General features: G+C 40.0%; 1 protein-coding gene across 6 annotated transcripts in view; it reads left to right on the forward strand.

The window, feature by feature from the left end:
* GAB1 (GRB2 associated binding protein 1) overlaps positions 1–19,529 on the forward strand; it is a 125,353-nt gene that overhangs the window by 83,164 nt on the left and 22,660 nt on the right. For 5 of the 6 annotated variants that reach the window (XM_027117072.1, XM_027117071.1, XM_027117075.1 and 2 more), the window contains exons 2-4: positions 585–879; positions 12,608–12,833; positions 18,154–18,755. In XM_027117072.1, the coding sequence (XP_026972873.1) occupies positions 585–879; positions 12,608–12,833; positions 18,154–18,755 (1,123 nt within the window). The remainder of the gene's footprint in view (positions 1–584; positions 880–12,607; positions 12,834–18,153; positions 18,756–19,529) is intronic. The other variant, XM_027117077.1, reaches the window with a different exon arrangement.

The following is a 19,529-nucleotide window of genomic DNA, read 5'->3' on the forward strand; positions in this document are numbered from 1 at the left end:
TATAAAAGTTTAAAATTTTGATGCAGTCCAGTTTCCCTGGCGTTTGTTTTGTTTCCTGTGCTCTTACTGTCATAATCAAGAAATCATTACCAAACCTAATATCATCAAGGTTTCCCGTATTTGTTTTTCTAAGAATTTTCTAGTTTTAGCTGTTACATGTAGGTCTTTGATCCATTTTGAGTTAATTTTTATTTGATACGGTGAGAGTCTAACTTTATTCTTTTGCACTTGGATATCCAGTTTTCCCAGCACCATTTGCTTTTTATATTTAGTAAAAACAAAATCTTCCTTGGTTTGTTGACTTGATATTACCTATCAGTGTAATAGCTTCTAATATCAATCGGTGTCTTCTAATGTTTTATCAGAAGCTCTAATAGAAAACAATAAATGTGTATACACATATTATTAAGTTAATTGAGGAAGCATCAGTAAACTCTGCTGGAGTGGTAGATTATTCTGTGGAAACAAAACATTGTCTATGACTTTCTCTAGTCAGTGCATTTATAAAATTGGTTTGACAAATGTGCATCTTGAAAAATTTCTCTCGAGTTAACACTGGATGGATATTTTTGTTTTGTTCCTAGGCATGGAAGAGGAGATGGTTTGTGTTACGCAGTGGCCGTTTAACTGGAGATCCAGATGTCTTGGAATATTACAAAAATGATCATGCCAAGAAGCCTATCCGTATTATTGATTTAAATTTATGTCAGCAAGTTGATGCTGGATTGACATTTAACAAAAAAGAGTTTGAAAACAGCTACATTTTTGATATCAACACCATTGACCGGATTTTCTACTTGGTAGCAGACAGTGAAGAGGAGATGAATAAGTGGGTTCGTTGTATTTGTGACATCTGTGGGTTTAATCCTACAGAAGAAGGTAAGTTCAAGATTTTGTGACTCAACCTGAGTTCTCCTTTATTACTACATTTTAAAAACCGTTGTAAAATTCTTTGTTATTTCAGTTACACAATATAATATTTTTTTATAATAGTAACAACATTTAGAAAAAGCAAACCTTTTAATCAGTTTAAGGAGAAATTTTTATAGATTTTAGAAAGAGAGACTACCATTGTGGGGCAGTGTCTAAATAATGTCCTGAAGAAGATGACAAGAAGGCATACTTATTTAAGAGCATTTCTTGAGTTCCAAGGTAAATATTAAGTTGAACCTTAAATAACACTGCTGATACTTGATATTTCAACTTGTTAAAATAACATTTTCATGCGGCTCAACTTAATTCTTCAGGAGTTTTTTTTAATTGAAGTATAGTTGCTGTACAGTATTATATGTTACAGGTGTACAGTATAGTGATTCACAATTTTTAAAGGGTGTGCTCCATTTATAGTTATTATAAAATATTGGCAATATTCCTTGTGTTGTACAGTATATCCTTATAGCTTGTTTTATACATGATAATTTGTACCCCTTAATCCCCTACCTCTCTCTTGTCCCTCCTCCTTCCCTCTCCCCACTGGTAACCACTAATTTCATCTCTGTATCTGTGAGTCCCCTTCTTTTTTGTTATACTCGCTAGTTTGTTATATTTTTTAGATTCCACATATAAGTGATATCATACAGTATTTGTCTTTCTTTGTCTGACTTATTTCACTTAGCATAACACCCTCCAGGTCTATCTACGTTGTTGCAAATGGCAACATTACTTCTTTTTGATGGCTGAGTAGTATTCCACTGTGTGTGTGTGCACACGCGCACGTGCGCGCGCGCGCGCACACACACCACATCTTCTTTATCCATTCATCTAATGATGGATACAGGAGTTATGTTTTTTTTTTTTTTTTTTAATAAATTTATTTTATTTATTTATTATTTTTGGCTGCGTTGGGTCTTCGTTGCTGTGTGCAGGCTTTCTTTAGTTGCAGCGAGCGGGGGCTACTCTTCGTTGTGGTGCACGGGCTTCTCATTGCAATGGCTTCTCTTGTTGCAGAGCACAGGCTCTAGGCACACAGGCTTCAGTAGTTGTGGCTCGTGGGCTTCAGTAGTTGTGGCATGCAGGCTCAGTAGTTGTGGCTTGTGGGCTCTAGAGCTCAGGCTCAGTAGCTGTGGCACACGGGCTTAGTTGCTCCGCGGCATGTGGGATCTTCCTGGACCAGGGCTCGAACCTGTGTCCCCTGCATTGGCAGGTGGATTTTTAACCACTGCGCCACCAGGGAAGCCCCAGGAGTTATGTTTTAAACTATATTGGATTATGGAGTTATGAAATAGCCAAGGTGACTGTCAGTGCCTATGAAAAGCAAATGAGAATCAGTCACAAAACATGATGAAAAAGTAACAAACAGACAAATTTACTTAACACAAATGTCCTAAAAAAAGCATGGAGGAAGAGGGGTCTCAAGTTTTGAAAAAGAGGTAGTGAAGAAAAGCTTCTTGGAGAAAGACCAATTGTGAACTGTAGGCTTTTGAAGGAAGTAGTGTTATATCTACATAAATGAAAGGAGGAATGCAGAACCTGCAGGCTTAGGGGCTAGGGAAGGGCCCAGAGATGGAGTAGACTCCTCCTTGGCTGGAGCAGAGGGCTATGAATGATAAAGGCAAGGAGAGACTTGCTTGAGGATCTGAGATTTGAGTGCCTTTCCTGGGAGGAGCTGAGTGATTAAAGGCCTCGAGAAGAATTTTTTTTTTTTAATAAATTTTTATTTATTTTCGGCTGCATTGGGTCTTCATTGCTGCATGCGAGCTTTACCTAGTTGCGGCGAGCGGGGGCTACTCTTCGTTGCAGTGCACGGGCTTCTCATTGCGGTGGCTTCTCGTTGTGGAACGTGGGCTCTAGGTGCACGGGCTTCAGTAGTTGTGGCACGCGGGCTCAGTAGTTATGGTTCGCGGGTTCTAGAGTGCACGCTCAGTAGTGTGGCGCACGGGCTTAGTTGCTCCGCAGCTTGTGGGATCATCCCAGACCAGGGCTCGAACCTGTGTCCCCTGCATTGGCAAGCAGACTCTTAACCACTGCGCCACCAGAAAAGTCCCTCAAGAAGAATTTTACAAGTGGAATTCCTCTTTGGGTGCTTTTATATAGCTGTCATGACCTCTTATATTCCCTGTCTACTTCTGTACTTCTCTTCCTTTTTAAACAAACACTAAGAACCCAGGGAGGGGACTCCAATACTAATTTAGGTTTGCAGAGCCAAGAATCAGAAATAAAGGTGACCTTATTAAATAGGGTCTTTGACCCTGTTGTTTTCATGGTTATACTCACATTGACAAGCATGCATTTCCAAATACCTATATTTAGGAGTGCTGGAGATTCAGTGAGGGGTGGAAAAATTGTATTAACAATCAACTTCAAGAGTTAGATTGAAGTGAAACAGTCATCATCTCTAATTAGCTCAGGTCAGCATGCTGTTTCCTCTTTGGCCAGGCAGCCCCCAGGAGAAGGAGGCTTCCAGGGCTGGGATTGGCCCAGTGGGCTGGGGGAAACCCCTTGCTGAGGAAATCTAGAATGCTCGAGGGAAAACAGCCCTGAGAAAGGGAAGGAGGCGTCTGATTTAGACCCGAGGCTAATGACCTAGAGCTCTTCAGCAGAGTTGTACTGATTAAAAAGCCTAAGCAATTGTTGCACATGTGGAATTAAAGCTTCAGTTGTTTTTGGGAAGTTACTAAATCTGTTCACATTTTAAGCGGGCCTGCTGGTATTACTTGTAACTCCAGTTAAACTCCTTTCCCTTCTTGGTGGCATACATGATCTATATTTGAGCGCCGCAGAGGATTTTTCAGTTGAAGTCACAAATGAGATCGCTCTCTTTTTAATGGGTAACAGCCCCTCAGTAATGATAATGATTGGATTTAGACCTCACATTCATTTCCTTGCATGACGGATTTTCAGCTAAAATAATTTAAGTGGTTGTATAATCTTTGTGTTGATGTTCTTTTGCCCACTACCTTTTCAATTTAGAATTTGGGGGGCTATAAATGCAGGTTTCTGTCTCCATTGGTTGCCTGTACAGATTCAGCAGATCTGAAAGACTACAGTAGGTGTTCTTCTGTCTCTTTTTGTTTTCTTTATAACTGTCCGACTTAGCAAAGGATATAAGATGCCCTCTTAGTGCGTTCTCCGGTTAAAGAATGTGCGTGTGTAATTTTTGGAAGCACTTTTGGGGGTCGTTAGAGTTGAGAACCCCCAAAATAAGAATTTGTCATGCTCAAGTGTCCCAGATTAGCTTTGCAAGTTTTAAGGCAAGGAGTCTGGTCCATCTGTCCACCTTAGAATGATTCTTACCATCTGGGAGCCAGTCAGCTCTGGGAAGTAGATAGGTTTTGTCTGCTTTAGAACATTAATTCAGTTATCTACCCAATTATTTGAGTTTGCCAGTACTCCACTAGGCTCTGGGCATTCATTCAACGGATACATATTAGGTGGCCAGTTAGGCAGACAGATGAGAGGTATTATAGACAGGAAACTGAGCATCTAGTGAGAGAAGAGTCATACCCAAAATAATTCAGTACAGTTGATAAGTGCAAGTTAGATGTATATGTATGTACATATATGTGTTCACATTTTTTAATATAAATCATACTTTAACATATATTTAAGTGTTAATATATAACATTAAGATATAATTTTATATATTAAAGTATGATACTGTGGAAGTGTATAAATACAGTTTTTGCCCTCATAGAGCTTAAGTCAGTCTAGTAGGAAAGACAGGCAAATAATCTAGGAATTATAATACCAGTTGTTAGGTGCTCCGCTAAAAGACAAAGAAAAGCATAGATAGCAGCTGATTGCATCTCAGGAGGATCAGGAAAAGCCTAGGTAGTTTTAAATGGCTCTGTGACTATAACTGATAACGTACTGAGAACTTTATTTTTGTCCTTAGTGGAACATCTTCATTGGCATTAGTAGTCAGAATCAGTTACAATGCCTGTTTTCACTTCATAAACTTACTAGTATAGGGAGGGGGAAAGTTTCAAAACTTGAAAGCCACCTTTCAGTGGCAAAACTCCCAAATTCTTATAAAACAGATTAGAAGTATATTTGCCTTGAGTGAAGCTCTCAATTTGTGAACTTGTAATCTTCGCAATATCCATAAAAGGGGAAGTTGTAAGAAAATTAATAATATGATTAATCAAATTTGATGTATATAAGCTGAGTTGGTTACCAAGAGTAGCTATGCTAATCACAGATCTTTTTTTTTTTTTTTTTGTGGTATGCGGGCCTCTCACTGTTGCGGCCTCTCCCGTTGCGGAGCACAGGCTCCGGACACGCAGGCTCAGCGGCCATGGCTCACAGGCGCAGCCGCTCCGCGGCATGTGGGATCCTCCTGGACCGGGGCACGAACCCGTGTCCCCTGCATCGGCAGGCGGACTCTCAACCACTGCGCCACCAGGGAAGCCCCACAGATCATTTTTATCTGTTCATTAAAATAAGTCCCTAAGGACTTCAGTTTGCCAATACTTTTAAATTTAGTTCCTGATCTATATCTAAATGCAATTGTACGTATTTTTTCAATTCTATAATTTAGATGTTTTTACAAGTTCATCCTGGCCATCTCCCAAATAACCACAGTCAGAAATGTCTTACTAGATTGTGTTGGAGACTTGAGTTTCTTGGAATAAATCGGTGAAAGATGAGCAATCCTCCATTGTGTCGTATCAAGGAGCTACACAAATAGTTTTATTTTGCTCTATAATTTTGGTTTTTGAGGCATAGTAGCAAAACTGCAAAAAGCCTTTAAAAGCCAGCCATTGTACTTCCCTACTCATTTGTAGTAGCTGACTTTGCTAGATGCCGCCTTCAAAATTCCACATATTTAAAGTTTTGTATCAAATTCTAAACTGCAGAGAACTGCTGTTATCCTTTGTGATCACATTCATACAGTTTAATATGACAAGGGGAGTATCAAAATGTCTTTGTTCTTCCATTAACTTTACTACCTGCTTTATATTCTCCTCCACTCACTGTATAATAGGGGCTTTTGTCTTTACCTACATCTGTCCCCTGAGCCCTGTGTTCTTCCCTTTTCAGACAGCCGAATACACTCCCACTCTTGGCGTAAAATTAATAACACAAAATGATTTTTTCACTAAAACTAGTTTCAGGGTAGACGTGGGAAGAAATAGACTGTGCTTGGTATTACAGCCTGAGAACATAACTATCCCCAATCCCTAGGAGAACAACTAATTTTCTCCTGAAAACAAAAGGAAAGGGGAAAATTCTGACCTGTGTTTTGATTCCAGGAACCTCTCAAAATATCATTACCATGTTATTTCCGCTGCCCCAGGTGACCATTGCTATTATTGAATACTCGGAATGCTGGCAGGCTGAATCTGTTTTGCAGTTCTAGCTCATTGCCCTGTGTGTGGTTCCTATGAATGCTTTTATTTAGTAAACTTGAGCCCAAGAAACTAATTTCTTTTGTTTTTCTTGGAAATGTGCAGATTTATTTTTGTTTCTACCCGGAGGTGGAAGCTGGACAATCTGCTAAACAAGTGCCAGGAAACTCAGCCTTAGGGCTGAATGCAACTGACTTGGTGCAGAGGCTCCTGGTCTCATTTCAGGGGCAAGTTTAGAAAGTTGCCTCTTAATCAGTTGAGTTGCTTTTCTCAAAATGCCCAGATAATACTGGCTTAAAAAAAAATAGTGTGATTCTCTGATATTCTTCCTTTTAGAAAAGTAGGGAAGCTAATGTGAGAATATACACACGCTGCCATTCCTGCAAAGCAGTGCTTCTTAATTAGGGAACTTAAATTTCTTTTTATTTACTCTTTCATACAGGTATAACTTATTACTGTGCAAGGCACAGATCTTAAGTTTACAGTTCAATATAGCTTTATGTATCCATTCTGTATCTATACATAGAAATAGAAATCTGTGAAACCCCCACTCAAATCAAGAAATAGAACAGTTCCAGTCCCCTAGAAGGTTTTCTCACGTTTCTTCCCAGTAAAAACCCAGAAAAAAGTTCAGATGTAACCATTATTTTGCTTCTATCACCATAGATTAGTTTTCCCTATACTTGAACTTTACACAAATAAAACCATTGAGTCTGGATTCTTTTTTCCAACAGTAAGCCTGTGAGATCCATCTATGTTGCATGTCGCACGAGTTCAGCATCCTATGTAGCATTCCACTGTGTGAATATATTGTAAATTATTGATCTATTCAAATGTTGATAGACATTTGGCTTGTTTCCAGTTTTTAGTTAATACAAATAAAGCTGCTGTGAGCATTTTTACATCTGTCCTTTGATGGACATGAACACTTTGCTCTTTGGTATATATACCCATGAATAGAATTGCTGCAATTCATCATAGGATATATATTTTTAGTTTTAGTAGATTTGTTAGTAGCTTTAGTTTTCCAGAGTTATTGTGCCAATTGCTTTCCTACCAGCAGCATATAAAACTTCTAGTTACTCTACATTACTAGCATTTGGTGTTGTGGGTCATTAATTTTAGCCATTCTAGTGAGTGTGTCTTACTTTGCATTTTCCTGAGGACCAGTCCAACCAGAGTCTGTTCTGTTTTGTCTTCTTTTGTTTTATCACACATTTTCAAGCTACTGCCCCTGAGATCTTGATTCACTGAGTCTCCTGAGTGAGGCCCAGGCACCTAGATTTCTCAAATACCCAACAAGTAATTCTGCCAAGATGCCATGACACCTCTGGATAAAAATTAAATCATTTGTCAGCACTAAGGGTTTGTTTTAAAAGTCTCCAAGAATGTTTTCACATTCTATTAAGGAGATAGATGGTCATGACAGATAAGAAGATTGGACTCTGATGAAAGGTCTTCGATTTCTGATTAAATAATTTGAAGACATTTCAGGTTGCTTCAGTGAAAATTGTGACTACCGCCCTTTCTTGTTTGTATCCATTTGATAGATTTACCCTTATAAAATGTTCTTCCATAAAGAAGGGTATGTTCAGAAAGTGAGAAGACGGCCATTTTTTTTTATTCCTCTTTTTACTTTATTTTATTTTTTATTTTTTGGCCACACCGCACAGCATGTGGGATCTTATTAGTTCCCTGACCAGGAATCAAACTGGCACCTCCTGCATTGGAAGGCCAAGTCTTTTCTTTTTTCTTTTTTAACTTCTTTTTTTTTTTTTTTTTGGCTGTGTTGGGTCTTTGTTGCTGCACGCTGGCTTTCTCTAGCTGTGGCGAGTGGGGGCTACTCTTCCTTGTGGTGTGCAGGCTTCTCCTTTGCAGAGCACAGGCATTAGGCGCGCAGGCTTTAGTAGTTGCAGCACGCAGGCTCAGTAGTTGAGGCACGTGGGCCCTAGAGTGCACGAGCTTCAGTAGTTGTGGCTCGTGGGCTCTAGAAAGCAGGCTCAGTAGTTGTGGCACACAGGCTTAGTTGCTCCACGGCATGTGAGATCTTCCCAGACCAGGGATTGAACCCGTGTACCCTGCATTGGCAGGTGGATTCTTAACCACTGCGCCAGCAGGGAAGTCCCAAAGGGGGAGTTTTAGCCACTGGACCACTGGGGAAGTAGAAGATGGCCATTTTAGCATTAATAGTAATGCCTACTCTTTGTGAACTCTTATTTTCTAGGTTAATTAGATATAAATCACATAAATCTATTTGAAATGCTTCTCTTTACAGAAAAAAAAAAATCTACAACAGACCTGGTAAATCAGGAATCAGTAGATATAGAGCAACCTTGACCTATTTACCTTTAATTGTGAACATAAAGGGAAAGCTTTTGCAATAGCAACAAACAAATGTTCTGTCAACAAATGTAGCCCATCTTGGGAGGAAAGGATCTCATCTGGTCTCCTGACAGGAAGTGAGCAATACCACAGTTTTATTACCACATGCTCAGGCAGGGTATGTCAGTAGTTACAAAATCAGAGGATCTTATCACATCAACTTTGAAATAGTCTACCTTACCCATAATAAAGAGTAAGATTGCTTCCCTGGGCTTAAGCACGTGTACCATTTGATTTAAAAAATATTATTTTGAATATTTCACGGCATTGGCTGGGCACCCCAGCTTGTATGAGGGACACTAACTCCAGAGCGTTATGCTTCCAAATGGGATAAAACTGTGCATTGAGGTAGGGGTCGTGTGAACCCATCTATTATTCGTGGCTCCCCTCACAGAACAATCTATTCCTCTTCACTGAAAACCCGTTAAGCCTTTCCTTTGCAGTACTTATTAGCTTTCTAAGTAAAATTAAATTAAGAGTTTGCTGCAGTAGCTTATCAGGCCTTTAGTGGATGCCAATTACCGTCTTCATGCCTTCTGAATTAAGAGACAGGAAATAATTTTACACACAGAAGCACACCCTATGCTGATGTTTGGTTCTCAGAAACTTGATACGCCCGTTACTTAGAAAGAACAGTAAGTCAGAAACCCAAGTGAGGCAGAAAGCAATAAACATGGTCTGCTCAATTACTTGTAGGGTAGAATGGGGGCTAATCCCATGTGTTTCTAAGGTGGAAGAGAAGTTTCTTTCAGACCAGTTGGTTAACTTTGGCTAGCAGTTTTATGTTAAAGAATATTTAGATACCATGCCATGCTGGCATTAAAATACACAGAGTTGAGGATATAGTCAAATTACCATGAGTGAAATCATCCCAAACACTCAAACTTTGAAGATGGTGCATTATCTGAGCCCAAGGTGGGAAAGCAGTGTCCCCTTACCTTTTAAAGTCCTTTGGGTGCCATGTTGTTTGGAACGGTTGGGCTTGCTGTTCACAGCTATTTGAAGGTCTTTTCTTCCATGAGCTTGCTAGTGAACATAATGGAGGTTTCTCTCTAGTTCTTGCCTCCGAGAAGTATACATAAGTCTTCCCATATTGTGAACAAGATTTTTTTGCTTAAAAAGGAACCTTTGAATCCCAGTCCTTTTGTCAGAAAATGGAGAGGCTCTTGCAGCTATAAAAGAGTAAAACACTTTCATCATTCACAGGTGGCAGAAATGGAAGGTTAAAAATGAGATAGTCCCATTGTGTTAATAAAACAAGGCCAAACAAAAGTGATTGTTTGGCTGGGTGACTTTTTTCCCCACTTAAGATGAATCACTCAGTTCGTTTAGTATATAGCCATCCAGTTTAGAAAAAATATTGAAGGAAAAGTGTATCTATAAAAACAATGACTTGAAAAAAACAAAACAAAACAACTGCCTGGAAAAGTTATTTTAGGAGTTACAGTGGAAAACTAGAATTCATACTATTTTATACGGTAAAGTTTTTCCAGTGTTTAGTTTGATTTTGTTTGGTCAGAACTAAACATTGAACTGGATTATACAATTTTTCCATATCTCTGTGGTAGAAGAAAGAAGTATATAAAATATACTTGTGAATACACCCTGTAGGCTACATAGAATACAGCAACTACTTTCTGATTCCTCTGCTTTTTTTTTCTCCTCAATGTTGTATATATTTTTCTTAAGGTCTTTAAAGGGTAAATATTTGTCATAGTTCTCTGAAGTTTAACACTCCACAAGGATTTACTCTGAGTCACTGATTAATCTAGGGCATTTCAAATCCCCTTAAATACATCTGTTTATATTTGTTTCAAAATCAAAACAGTAAAACATTTCATAGGGTATGTTATAAACACTATTTATAACCAGCATCCATTAGACATGATGAGGTACTTATGAGTTCCTGCGAAATTACGCCATTATCTTGTATAAATGTCGAAAAATTAATTTATTCTTTTCTCACCATCGTCTGTTCTGGCCTTTCATAAATAAGAAAGAATGAATTAATTTCTGTCATAAAGTGTTAGCTTTTGTTAGATGAGCTTGTGTGAAGACTTGACATTGCATGCAGCATAGCAAAGATAGAACATTAGAAATTAGCTCAAGGTCTCCTTAACCCAGGACGAAGTCTCCAACAGAAAGAAATTTTCATACTCGGTTAGCATCTAGCAGGGCTCACAGAGATTTCTGGAAGAGCAAATTCCAAACTGCACGTACAGGTGAAGGGGTCTTGCAGATTGGGGATTGCTTTCACCTCTTCCAACCCGGTATAGAGAAAGTGCTAATAAGTGAGTTTCTGTTGGATGAATGGAGTGTTTTTGAGCATCTGCCCCAGGAGTTCTGATCCTTTTGGTTTGCTTTGGGGACCCACAATTAAAGATAAACTAATTAAAGATAGCCATACTCACGTGTTATCATTCAAGCTTTACCATTAGGATATGAGCTTCTCTGCCTAGGAAGAAGAGTTTTGAAATTAGCTACATAAACTTGGCTGTAGTGCATATGTGGATGTTAATGTTGAATACATAAAGACCTCATCAAAAGCACATGGACTTATTCTGTAGAATCTAGAGAAGAGAGAGCAGACCTTTCGCTCTTCTCTGGGGAATTGACAGACCAAATGACCTGCCTGTTATTCTATTCTGTAGAACATATTAAGTCTTCTTACCACTTTTTAGCATCGTTAGATACTGTTTTGTTGTGAAAAATCTCAGTTTCAACCCAGCCTTTTCTGTTCTAATATAAACAGACAATAAACAGATTTGTTTATCCGAATATGCGCATTTACCTTTTTTTCTGGATTTATAGCCCCGTATTCCTAATCAGACTAACAATTTTTCTTTTGGGCCCTCAAAATTTTCCTTGGTTGTGTCAGTGAGATTTTATTTCTAGGCTTTCAACTTGTTTTCAAATTACTTCATTCTACACAATTTAGCTATGTTCATATGTCTTCTCAGAATGGAGTTAAGTGCTTAATAAATGACTTCTTTACCTGCTGACCCCTTTTGCATTAAAATACTACAGAAGTCCGATAACGGCAAATGAGGCTATGAGCGGAGGGAAGAGGTGATGCCTTAAAGAAAAGCTCTTTCCTTAAATGTGAATCCTGGAGTTAGACATATTTCTCCCTAGTCGGTGGCTAAGAAATAGAAAGAAAAGAGTGAACAGCAAGACGAACATGGGGTAAAGAGCTGGTCCTGGTACACACAGCACCATGGGCCTGTAGATACCACATAATAAAATGCGTCTCCTTGGAAGGTTGGCTTGCATTAGAAAGTGCTTTATTATCATGAAAAAAAAGTCTGCTGGTGCTTGTGCTAACATCTCCATTCCCAGTAACCTCAAAACCAAAGAGCGTTCAAGGCAACGTTAACCAAGGCTTTTTTTTTTTTTTTTTTTTTTTTGCGTACCCTGAGGCTTGCGGGATCTTAGTTCCCCCACCAGGTATCGGACCTGGGCCCTGGCAGTGAAAGCGCCAAGTCGTAACCAGTGGACCGCCAGGGAATTTCCACCCATGGCTTTTTTAGAGCCTCTGGAAGAAAGAACCCTACCCTTCAGATCTCTTTAACGAGAACCAGTAATTTTCTGTGTCAGCGTTGCCATTTAGGTAGCACGTATTTTAACTGACACTGTCCTGGTTTATCCTGTTTCCGTGTGTTTAAACGATTTCTCTCCAAACTTCCGAGTAGCTGGTCACAAAGCACCGAGCTGATCTCCCTGTGCTATGCGGCTGCTTCCCGCTAGCTATCTGTGGGATATGGAGGGTGGGAGGGAGACGCAAGAGGGAGGAGATATGGGGATACATGTATACGTCTAGCTGATTCACTTTGTTATACAGCAGAAACTAACACACCATTGTAAAGCAATTATACTCCAATGAAGATGTTAAAAAAAATGGGATGGACAGTGACGGTCACACTTGGGTGTTGCAGATCCTGTGAAGCCACCTGGCAGCTCCTTACAAGCACCGGCTGATTTACCACTGGCGATAAACACAGCACCACCATCCACCCAGGTGGATGCCTCCTCTGCCCCTCCACCTCCTCCATATCAGCTCATTAGCCTTCCACCACACCTGGAAACCCTTGGCATCCAGGAGGATCCTCAAGACTACCTCTTGCTAATCAACTGTCAGAGCAAGAAGCCCGAACCCACCAGGTAAATCACCTGTGTCTCTGTGCGTGTACGTGCATACCCTTAGGCATCTTACCTTTAAACTTTTTAAAGCCTGATTTGAAGGCTTAAAAGTAACCATCTGTAGAAGCTCATCTTTTAGGCTTATAATTCAGGTTGATGTTCCTCCACGAACGATTTCCGATATTCAGGAGATTTTATTGGAGAAGCACATTGTCTTATCATTTTTGGCAAAGAATACTTGCGCCTTCACGGCTCCTTTGGAACTCTGTCTCCTGTGTCTTAGTCCTTGTTACAGGTTCACAGTGTTACTTGCTTAACAGATTTCACTGATTTATATATAAATGGTGATCTTGCTCCATTTCTTATGTGATTGTAAACCAGCCAAGGCTCATCTTTTGTTTCTGAAGAAGGAGAGGAATACCTACTGCTAGAAGATTTTGAAAGCAAAACGATCCCATTGCAGTGAGTGTGTTGTGGTTGCTTTGGATCTGTGTGAGAAATTAATCATACAGGTAAAATCCCACTATAGCAAATCCTATGGAATACACACACCAGAGGTTAGTGAAATTTGATGAAATCAAATATATTGCGAAAAACTTTGACACTTTCCAATCTTCACACCTAGCAATGAAGCAGCGCTTACCACAGGCCTTGACTTTGCAGATTTTTAAGTAGAATGAAGTATATGGATTTCACTACTTGACCAAAGATATCATAAAACTTTCCCGAATCCTTGGTTTCCCTGTCATCTTGATCTCTGCTCCCATACCCCTCTTTTCTTCTAAGCTATGAGATATTTTAATTTAATCATTCTTCTCATTTGATGTTGAATCATTGGAAGACTGGAGGTAACAGTGAGAACTGAGCCAGAACTTGATGATCACAAGGGCTGTCATACCGTTAATAGCTATGTGACAACTAGTGATATTGGGTATATTTATTATCTTAATTTGCAATATTAAGGAGGGAGGTGAATTGCATTGAAATATAAAAGATTTTTTTTAAACAGGGGTATTAGATTCAAGCATTATTTTTATGAAAATAAAAAGGATTTTTTCATGTCAAAAGTGACTGTTACTGGGCTAAAGGATCATACAAAACCCTTGTTCAAAAATTTTTATATAGGGGCTTCCCTGGTGGCGCAGTGGTTGAGAGTCCGCCTGCCGATTCAGGGGACTCGGGTTCGTGCCCCGGTCCGGGAAGATCCCACGTGCCACGGAGCGGCGGGGCCGGTGAGCCATGGCCGCTGGGCCTGCGCATCCGGAGCCTGTGCTCCGCAACGGGAGAGGCCACAACAGTGAGAGGCCTGCGTACCGAAAAAAAAAAAAAAAAAAAAAAATTTTATATAGAATTTGTTAAGATCCACAAATTAGTTTCTGTGAACCATTCCCTGAGATAGTGGAAATAGCTCACAGATCTTCCAAAGATGAGTTTCTATATATTTGTTGTAATGGGATTTTACCTGTAAAAGTTAAGGAAAAAAAAAGGGAAAAATTATAAATCAACACTGGTTAATATCAAATTCTAACTTGATTTTTGCTTGTTTGCTGTGAGAATTTAAAATTATACACTCGCAACGTTGTTGCATATGCTACTAATAACTAAGATTTTATTTTAGGGAGCTCCACAATTATTTTTCCATCTCAGCTTTTCAAAAGCCAACAGCTAAGTGACAGTTTTCAGTACACTTTCTTTTTATATAGTGTCTTTCATTGATCTCATTGGTATCATAACTTTCCTATTGTAGTAGAAATTATGCTCAAAATCATTACTCAGATATATTTTGTATCTGTATTTTGCAAAAGTGACAGTTAAATAGCAAATATTTGTGAAGTACTTGCTGAGGGCCCACTGTTCCGCTAGGTGCTATGAAGGTACAAACTAAGTACATAAGGTAAAGCCCCCTTAGATTCAGTCACCTTCAGAGTTTAAAAGTAAATCTTGTGAAGGAATCAAAACATGCAAGCATGAAGTGCTTGTAGGTGAAGGTAAGATGTGAGCATTGCCTTGCAAACTCCCGTTCATCCTGCAACACTCAGCTCAGACATCTGCTCCTCTAAGGAGGCATTCCACTAAACTCCCAGGCTGGATTAAATGCCTCTCAGGGTTTTCAGAGAATCCTGGTTGTACCTCCATATCTCTGTTTTATTGGGTTGGCCAAAAAGTGCCTTCAGTTTTTTAAGTAAAAATAAAAGACATCTTTCATTTTCACCAAGAGCTTTATTGAACAACATATTCACCCTTTTGTTCCACTGTCTTCTGCCATTTTTCAGGCAACTTCATAATTCCATCTTCCCAAAACTTTTTATCTTTTTGAGCAAAGAACTATTCCAGGTGCCTTTTACAGTCTTCCAGGGAATTGAAATTTTTTCCATTAAGAGAATTTTGTAAACACCGAAATAAATGGAAATCCAAAGGTGCAATGTCTGGTGAACACGGCGGATGAGTCAGAACTTCCCAGCCAAGCTGTAACAGTTTTTGTCTGGTCATCAAAGAAACATGCGGTCTTGCGTTATCCTGATGGAAGATGATACGTTTTCTGTTGACTAATTCTGGACGCTTTTCATCAAGTGCTGCTTTCAGTTGGTCTAATTGGGAGCAGTACTTGTTGGAATTAATCGTGTGGTTTTCCGGAAGGAGCTCATAACAGAGGACTTCCTTCCAATCCCACCATATACACAACATCACCTTCTTTGCATGAATACTGGCCTTTGGTGTGCTTGGTGGTGGTTCATTTCGCTTGCCCCACGCTCTCTACCGTTTCACATTATTGTACAGTATCCACTTTCCATCACCCGTCACAATTTGTTTTAAAAACGGAACGTATTCATTACGTTTAAGTAGAGAATCGCATGTGGAAATAGGTCAAGAAGGTTTTCTACACTTAATTTATGTGGAATCCAGACCTCAAAGCGATTAAAACGTAACCAAGCTGGTGCAAATGATTTTCAACGCTTGATTTGGATATTTTGAGTACGTCAGCTATCTCCCACGTGGTATAACGTTGATTGTTCTCAGTTAATGTCTCGATTTGATCGCTCTCAACTTCAGCTGGTCTACCTGACTGTGGAGCATAGCCCAGTGAGAAATCTCCAGCACAAAACTTCGCAAACCACTTTCGACACATTCGATCAGTCATAGCACCTTCCCCATACACTACACAAATCTTTCTTTGTGTTTCAGTTGCATTTTTACCTTTCTTGAAAGAATAAAGCATAATATGCTGAAAATGTTGCTTTTTCCTTCCATTTTCAATATTAAAATGGCTACAGAAAAGTTCACCAATTTTGATGTCTTTTTTTTTAAAATGCACGCTGATATGACAGCTGTCACATACAATCTAACAAAACTGTTTCAAACGAAGTTAAAGACAACTAAGTGCTACTAGAACCATCTTACGGAAAAAACGGAACGAACCTTTTGGCCAGCCCAGTATCACAGAATTGGAAATAGCTTGATAATTTTATGTATTCTCCACTACACTCTAAGCTAGTCAAAGACAGGGAACTTAGTACTCATTGTACTTCTAGCTTCTTCTTAACTTCACGTTTGAATTAACTCAAGTACAAATTTTAGAATATGTGTTAGAAATTCCTAGAAAGGTCAGTGCAAGTGTTTTTGAGAGGGAGGGTGAGATGCCTCATAGGAGGAGTAGCCTCAGTGCCCAGGGGAGTTGTTTGCAGGCTTTTTTGTAGTTCCTGCAGCCTGTAGGAACCCTTAAAGGGACTTTCTCTGAATAGGTGAGTGACCTGAAAACCACGTTTTGGAAATATTGATCTTCTAGCAGTCCTGGTCCTATGGATGGTATGATAGATTGGAAGAGGGAGAAACTAGAGGAAAGAAGTTTGCTGAGGGAGGGGTCCGTGGTGTAGATCTCAGCAGAGATACGGACCTGAACTTGGGGTGGTAACAGTGGGAACAGAGTGGGGGAATGGGCGCTCGGCTAGAAAGAAGCACTTTGTGCCCAAGTGATGGTGGTGATCAAAGAGAATGAATCAAAGTTGATTCGATTTTGAGTTTAGAGAATCTGGGATAAAGACATTTCATGGCAAGTCAGAAAGGACCACCAATGTGAGAAGTAAGTTGAGTTTAGTTTGGTACACATGAGCAAGGGAACACTGGGATAACCAAGTAGCAATACGTTTGAACCGTTTGTAAATACAGGACTCGGAGTTTGGTGAGAAGATAGCGGTTGTCAGCATTCAGTAGAAGGGGAAGTTAACGGGAAAGGAGGAGTTTTTAATGGTGTGTGCTGTAAAGACTTAGAAGACTGATTTCTGTTGGCCATTTCCAGGTTGGAGAGACAGGAAGAAAGAGGCAGTCAGTGAAACAAGGGCATAATCAGTGAGGAAGAAGGAAAGTCAGGATATTGCAATAAAGGTCCTCTGATACTCGCGGGGGAGAGTTTCAGTGAATAAATGCAATACACAGCGCCAGATGTTACCAAGAAATCAGAGAGATGTGCCCTTAAAAAAAAAAAACTGTCACAAGTTATTTGTTTTAAATATTGAGTTTAAATTCCTACAGGACTTTGGACAACACACATAGGTAGTTAAGGTATCTTGTTTAGCATTAAGGGAGGACCAGCGTTCGGGTATTGGTAGCTTCATTTTGACTTATTCCCAAATTTCGTGATACCACAAAATCCAGAGATCAAAAATGTACCCAAAGCATAAAATACACTCTAATGAGATTTCTCAAGGTGAATTATTGTTTGGAGTTGGCTAACTCCTTGCTTTGTATTTTGATTCTTTTCATAGTATTGGCTAAATATTTGTTAAAGAAAATAAATAGAAAAGAAGATACACAAAACCTATCAAGTTGCCACCTCCTTGTAGATCACATTGAATTTATTCAATACCAGGTAATCATTAGACTTTTCATTTATCAGAACAACAGAGTTGCCACAGGTGGGCTAAAGAGCAATGGATCACCTTGATAAACTGTTGGCACGAGGTTTTTGCATGCTTTTCAGAGGAAGTGCTTTTCCTTGGTGTCTTGTGCCTTAATCATTTACCTTCCTCCAAGTTTTGTACCTTTCTAATTACAGTGCTTCAGGGATTGTGGTTTTACGTGTGGACTTACTAGGTGGAGTTGGGGGGTGTGGACAGGTACAGAACGAGATTAGGGAGAATGCTTTTGGTTTTGTGGTGGCGGTTTTGTTATCTGGTGTATAATCATAAAAACTCAGGAACATTCGCGCTTTCAATCAGATGGGTCACACACACCAAAAACTTGAATGAAAAAACCATGGAGTTTGATTGCTAAGCTAGAAATATATTTATTAAAATGTAGTCTTCGGTCTTCACCGTGTTTTCTGTCATTAACAATTTTTATTTAGAACGCATGCTGATTCTGCAAAATCCACCCCTTCGGAGACAGACTGCAATGATAACGTCCCTTCTCATAAAAATCCTGCTTCCTCCCAGAGCAAACATGGAGTGAATGGCTTTTTCCAGCAGCAGATGATGTATGACTCTCCACCGTCTCGGGCTGCATCCATTTCCGTAGACTCCAGCCTTTATAACCTGCCCAGAAGTCACTCCCATGACGTCTTGCCAAAGGTGTCTCCTTCAAGTACCGAAGCCGACGGAGAGCTCTATGTTTTTAATACCCCATCCGGGACCTCGAGTGTAGAGCCTCAAATGAGGCATGTATCTATTAGTTATGACATTCCTCCAACACCTGGTAATACTTATCAGATTCCACGAACATTTCCAGAAGGAACCTTGGGGCAGACGTCAAAGCTAGACACTATTCCAGATATTCCTCCACCTCGGCCACCGAAACCGCATCCGGCTCATGACCGATCTCCTGTGGACACGTGTAGCATCACACGCACAGCCTCTGACACTGACAGTAGTTACTGTATCCCGACAGCAGGGGTGCCACCGTCCCGTAGTAATACCATTTCCACTGTGGATTTGAACAAATTGCGAAAAGGTCAGCTCCAGTTGGCTTTTCCTGGCTTAGAGGTTAATGATAGAAAATCTCTTTTTCTGAGTATTTGTTCTTGGACACTTAGTGTGACATTAAATGGGAGTCCCTTTTTTCTTCAGCGCTGCAGTTACCCACTCGGGTAGCGAAGCTGTCAGAGCCTCAGTAGATCCCAGGAAGTGTGTTTGTGCAGGCAGCGTGTGCCTGTGTACATGTTGTGGTGGAAGGGAGAAAGACGAGGAGATTTTCATCCCTAAGAAGTATGGCCTTAGTAATACTTCCCTGCCTCAGGGAGTGTGCACCACTCTCTCTCACTTCCTCTACATCCTGGGTGAGCAGACCCGATGGGGAAGAGGCACAGGAAATGGACCAGCCGCAAAGCCTTTCCCAGTCATACCCTTTCCCGTATTTGTGTCCTATTACGGCCGCTTCTGTGTCACATCTGTTGGGCTCTGTTTCCTTCCTTCCCAGATCAACGGTTTTTACGTTATGTCTACCAGGTGATATTCAGTTGCAATCAGGTCATTCTGCTTTTTGTTTGTTTGATTTTATTTATTTTTAAAGCTCTGAATCTTCTCTCCCCTTACCCCTTAGCCACTTCACTGACTCCTGTACCATCTTCCTAGAGCCTGCCAAAAGTTATAGACTTTGAGAGGAGAAAAATTGAGTCTGGGTTAGCCTCTGAGGGTCCTAAAGTCCTGAAAATAAAAAGCCCAAGTTTAAAAGGCACCCACCCTAAAAACTACATCTGACACTTCTAGATTTTGTGGTAGAGTTATC

Source organism: Aethalodelphis obliquidens, unplaced genomic scaffold, assembly GCF_003676395.1.
Source record: "Aethalodelphis obliquidens isolate GAN/ISIS:26980383/991018 unplaced genomic scaffold, ASM367639v1 scaffold17, whole genome shotgun sequence".
Lineage (NCBI taxonomy): Eukaryota > Metazoa > Chordata > Mammalia > Artiodactyla > Delphinidae > Aethalodelphis > Aethalodelphis obliquidens.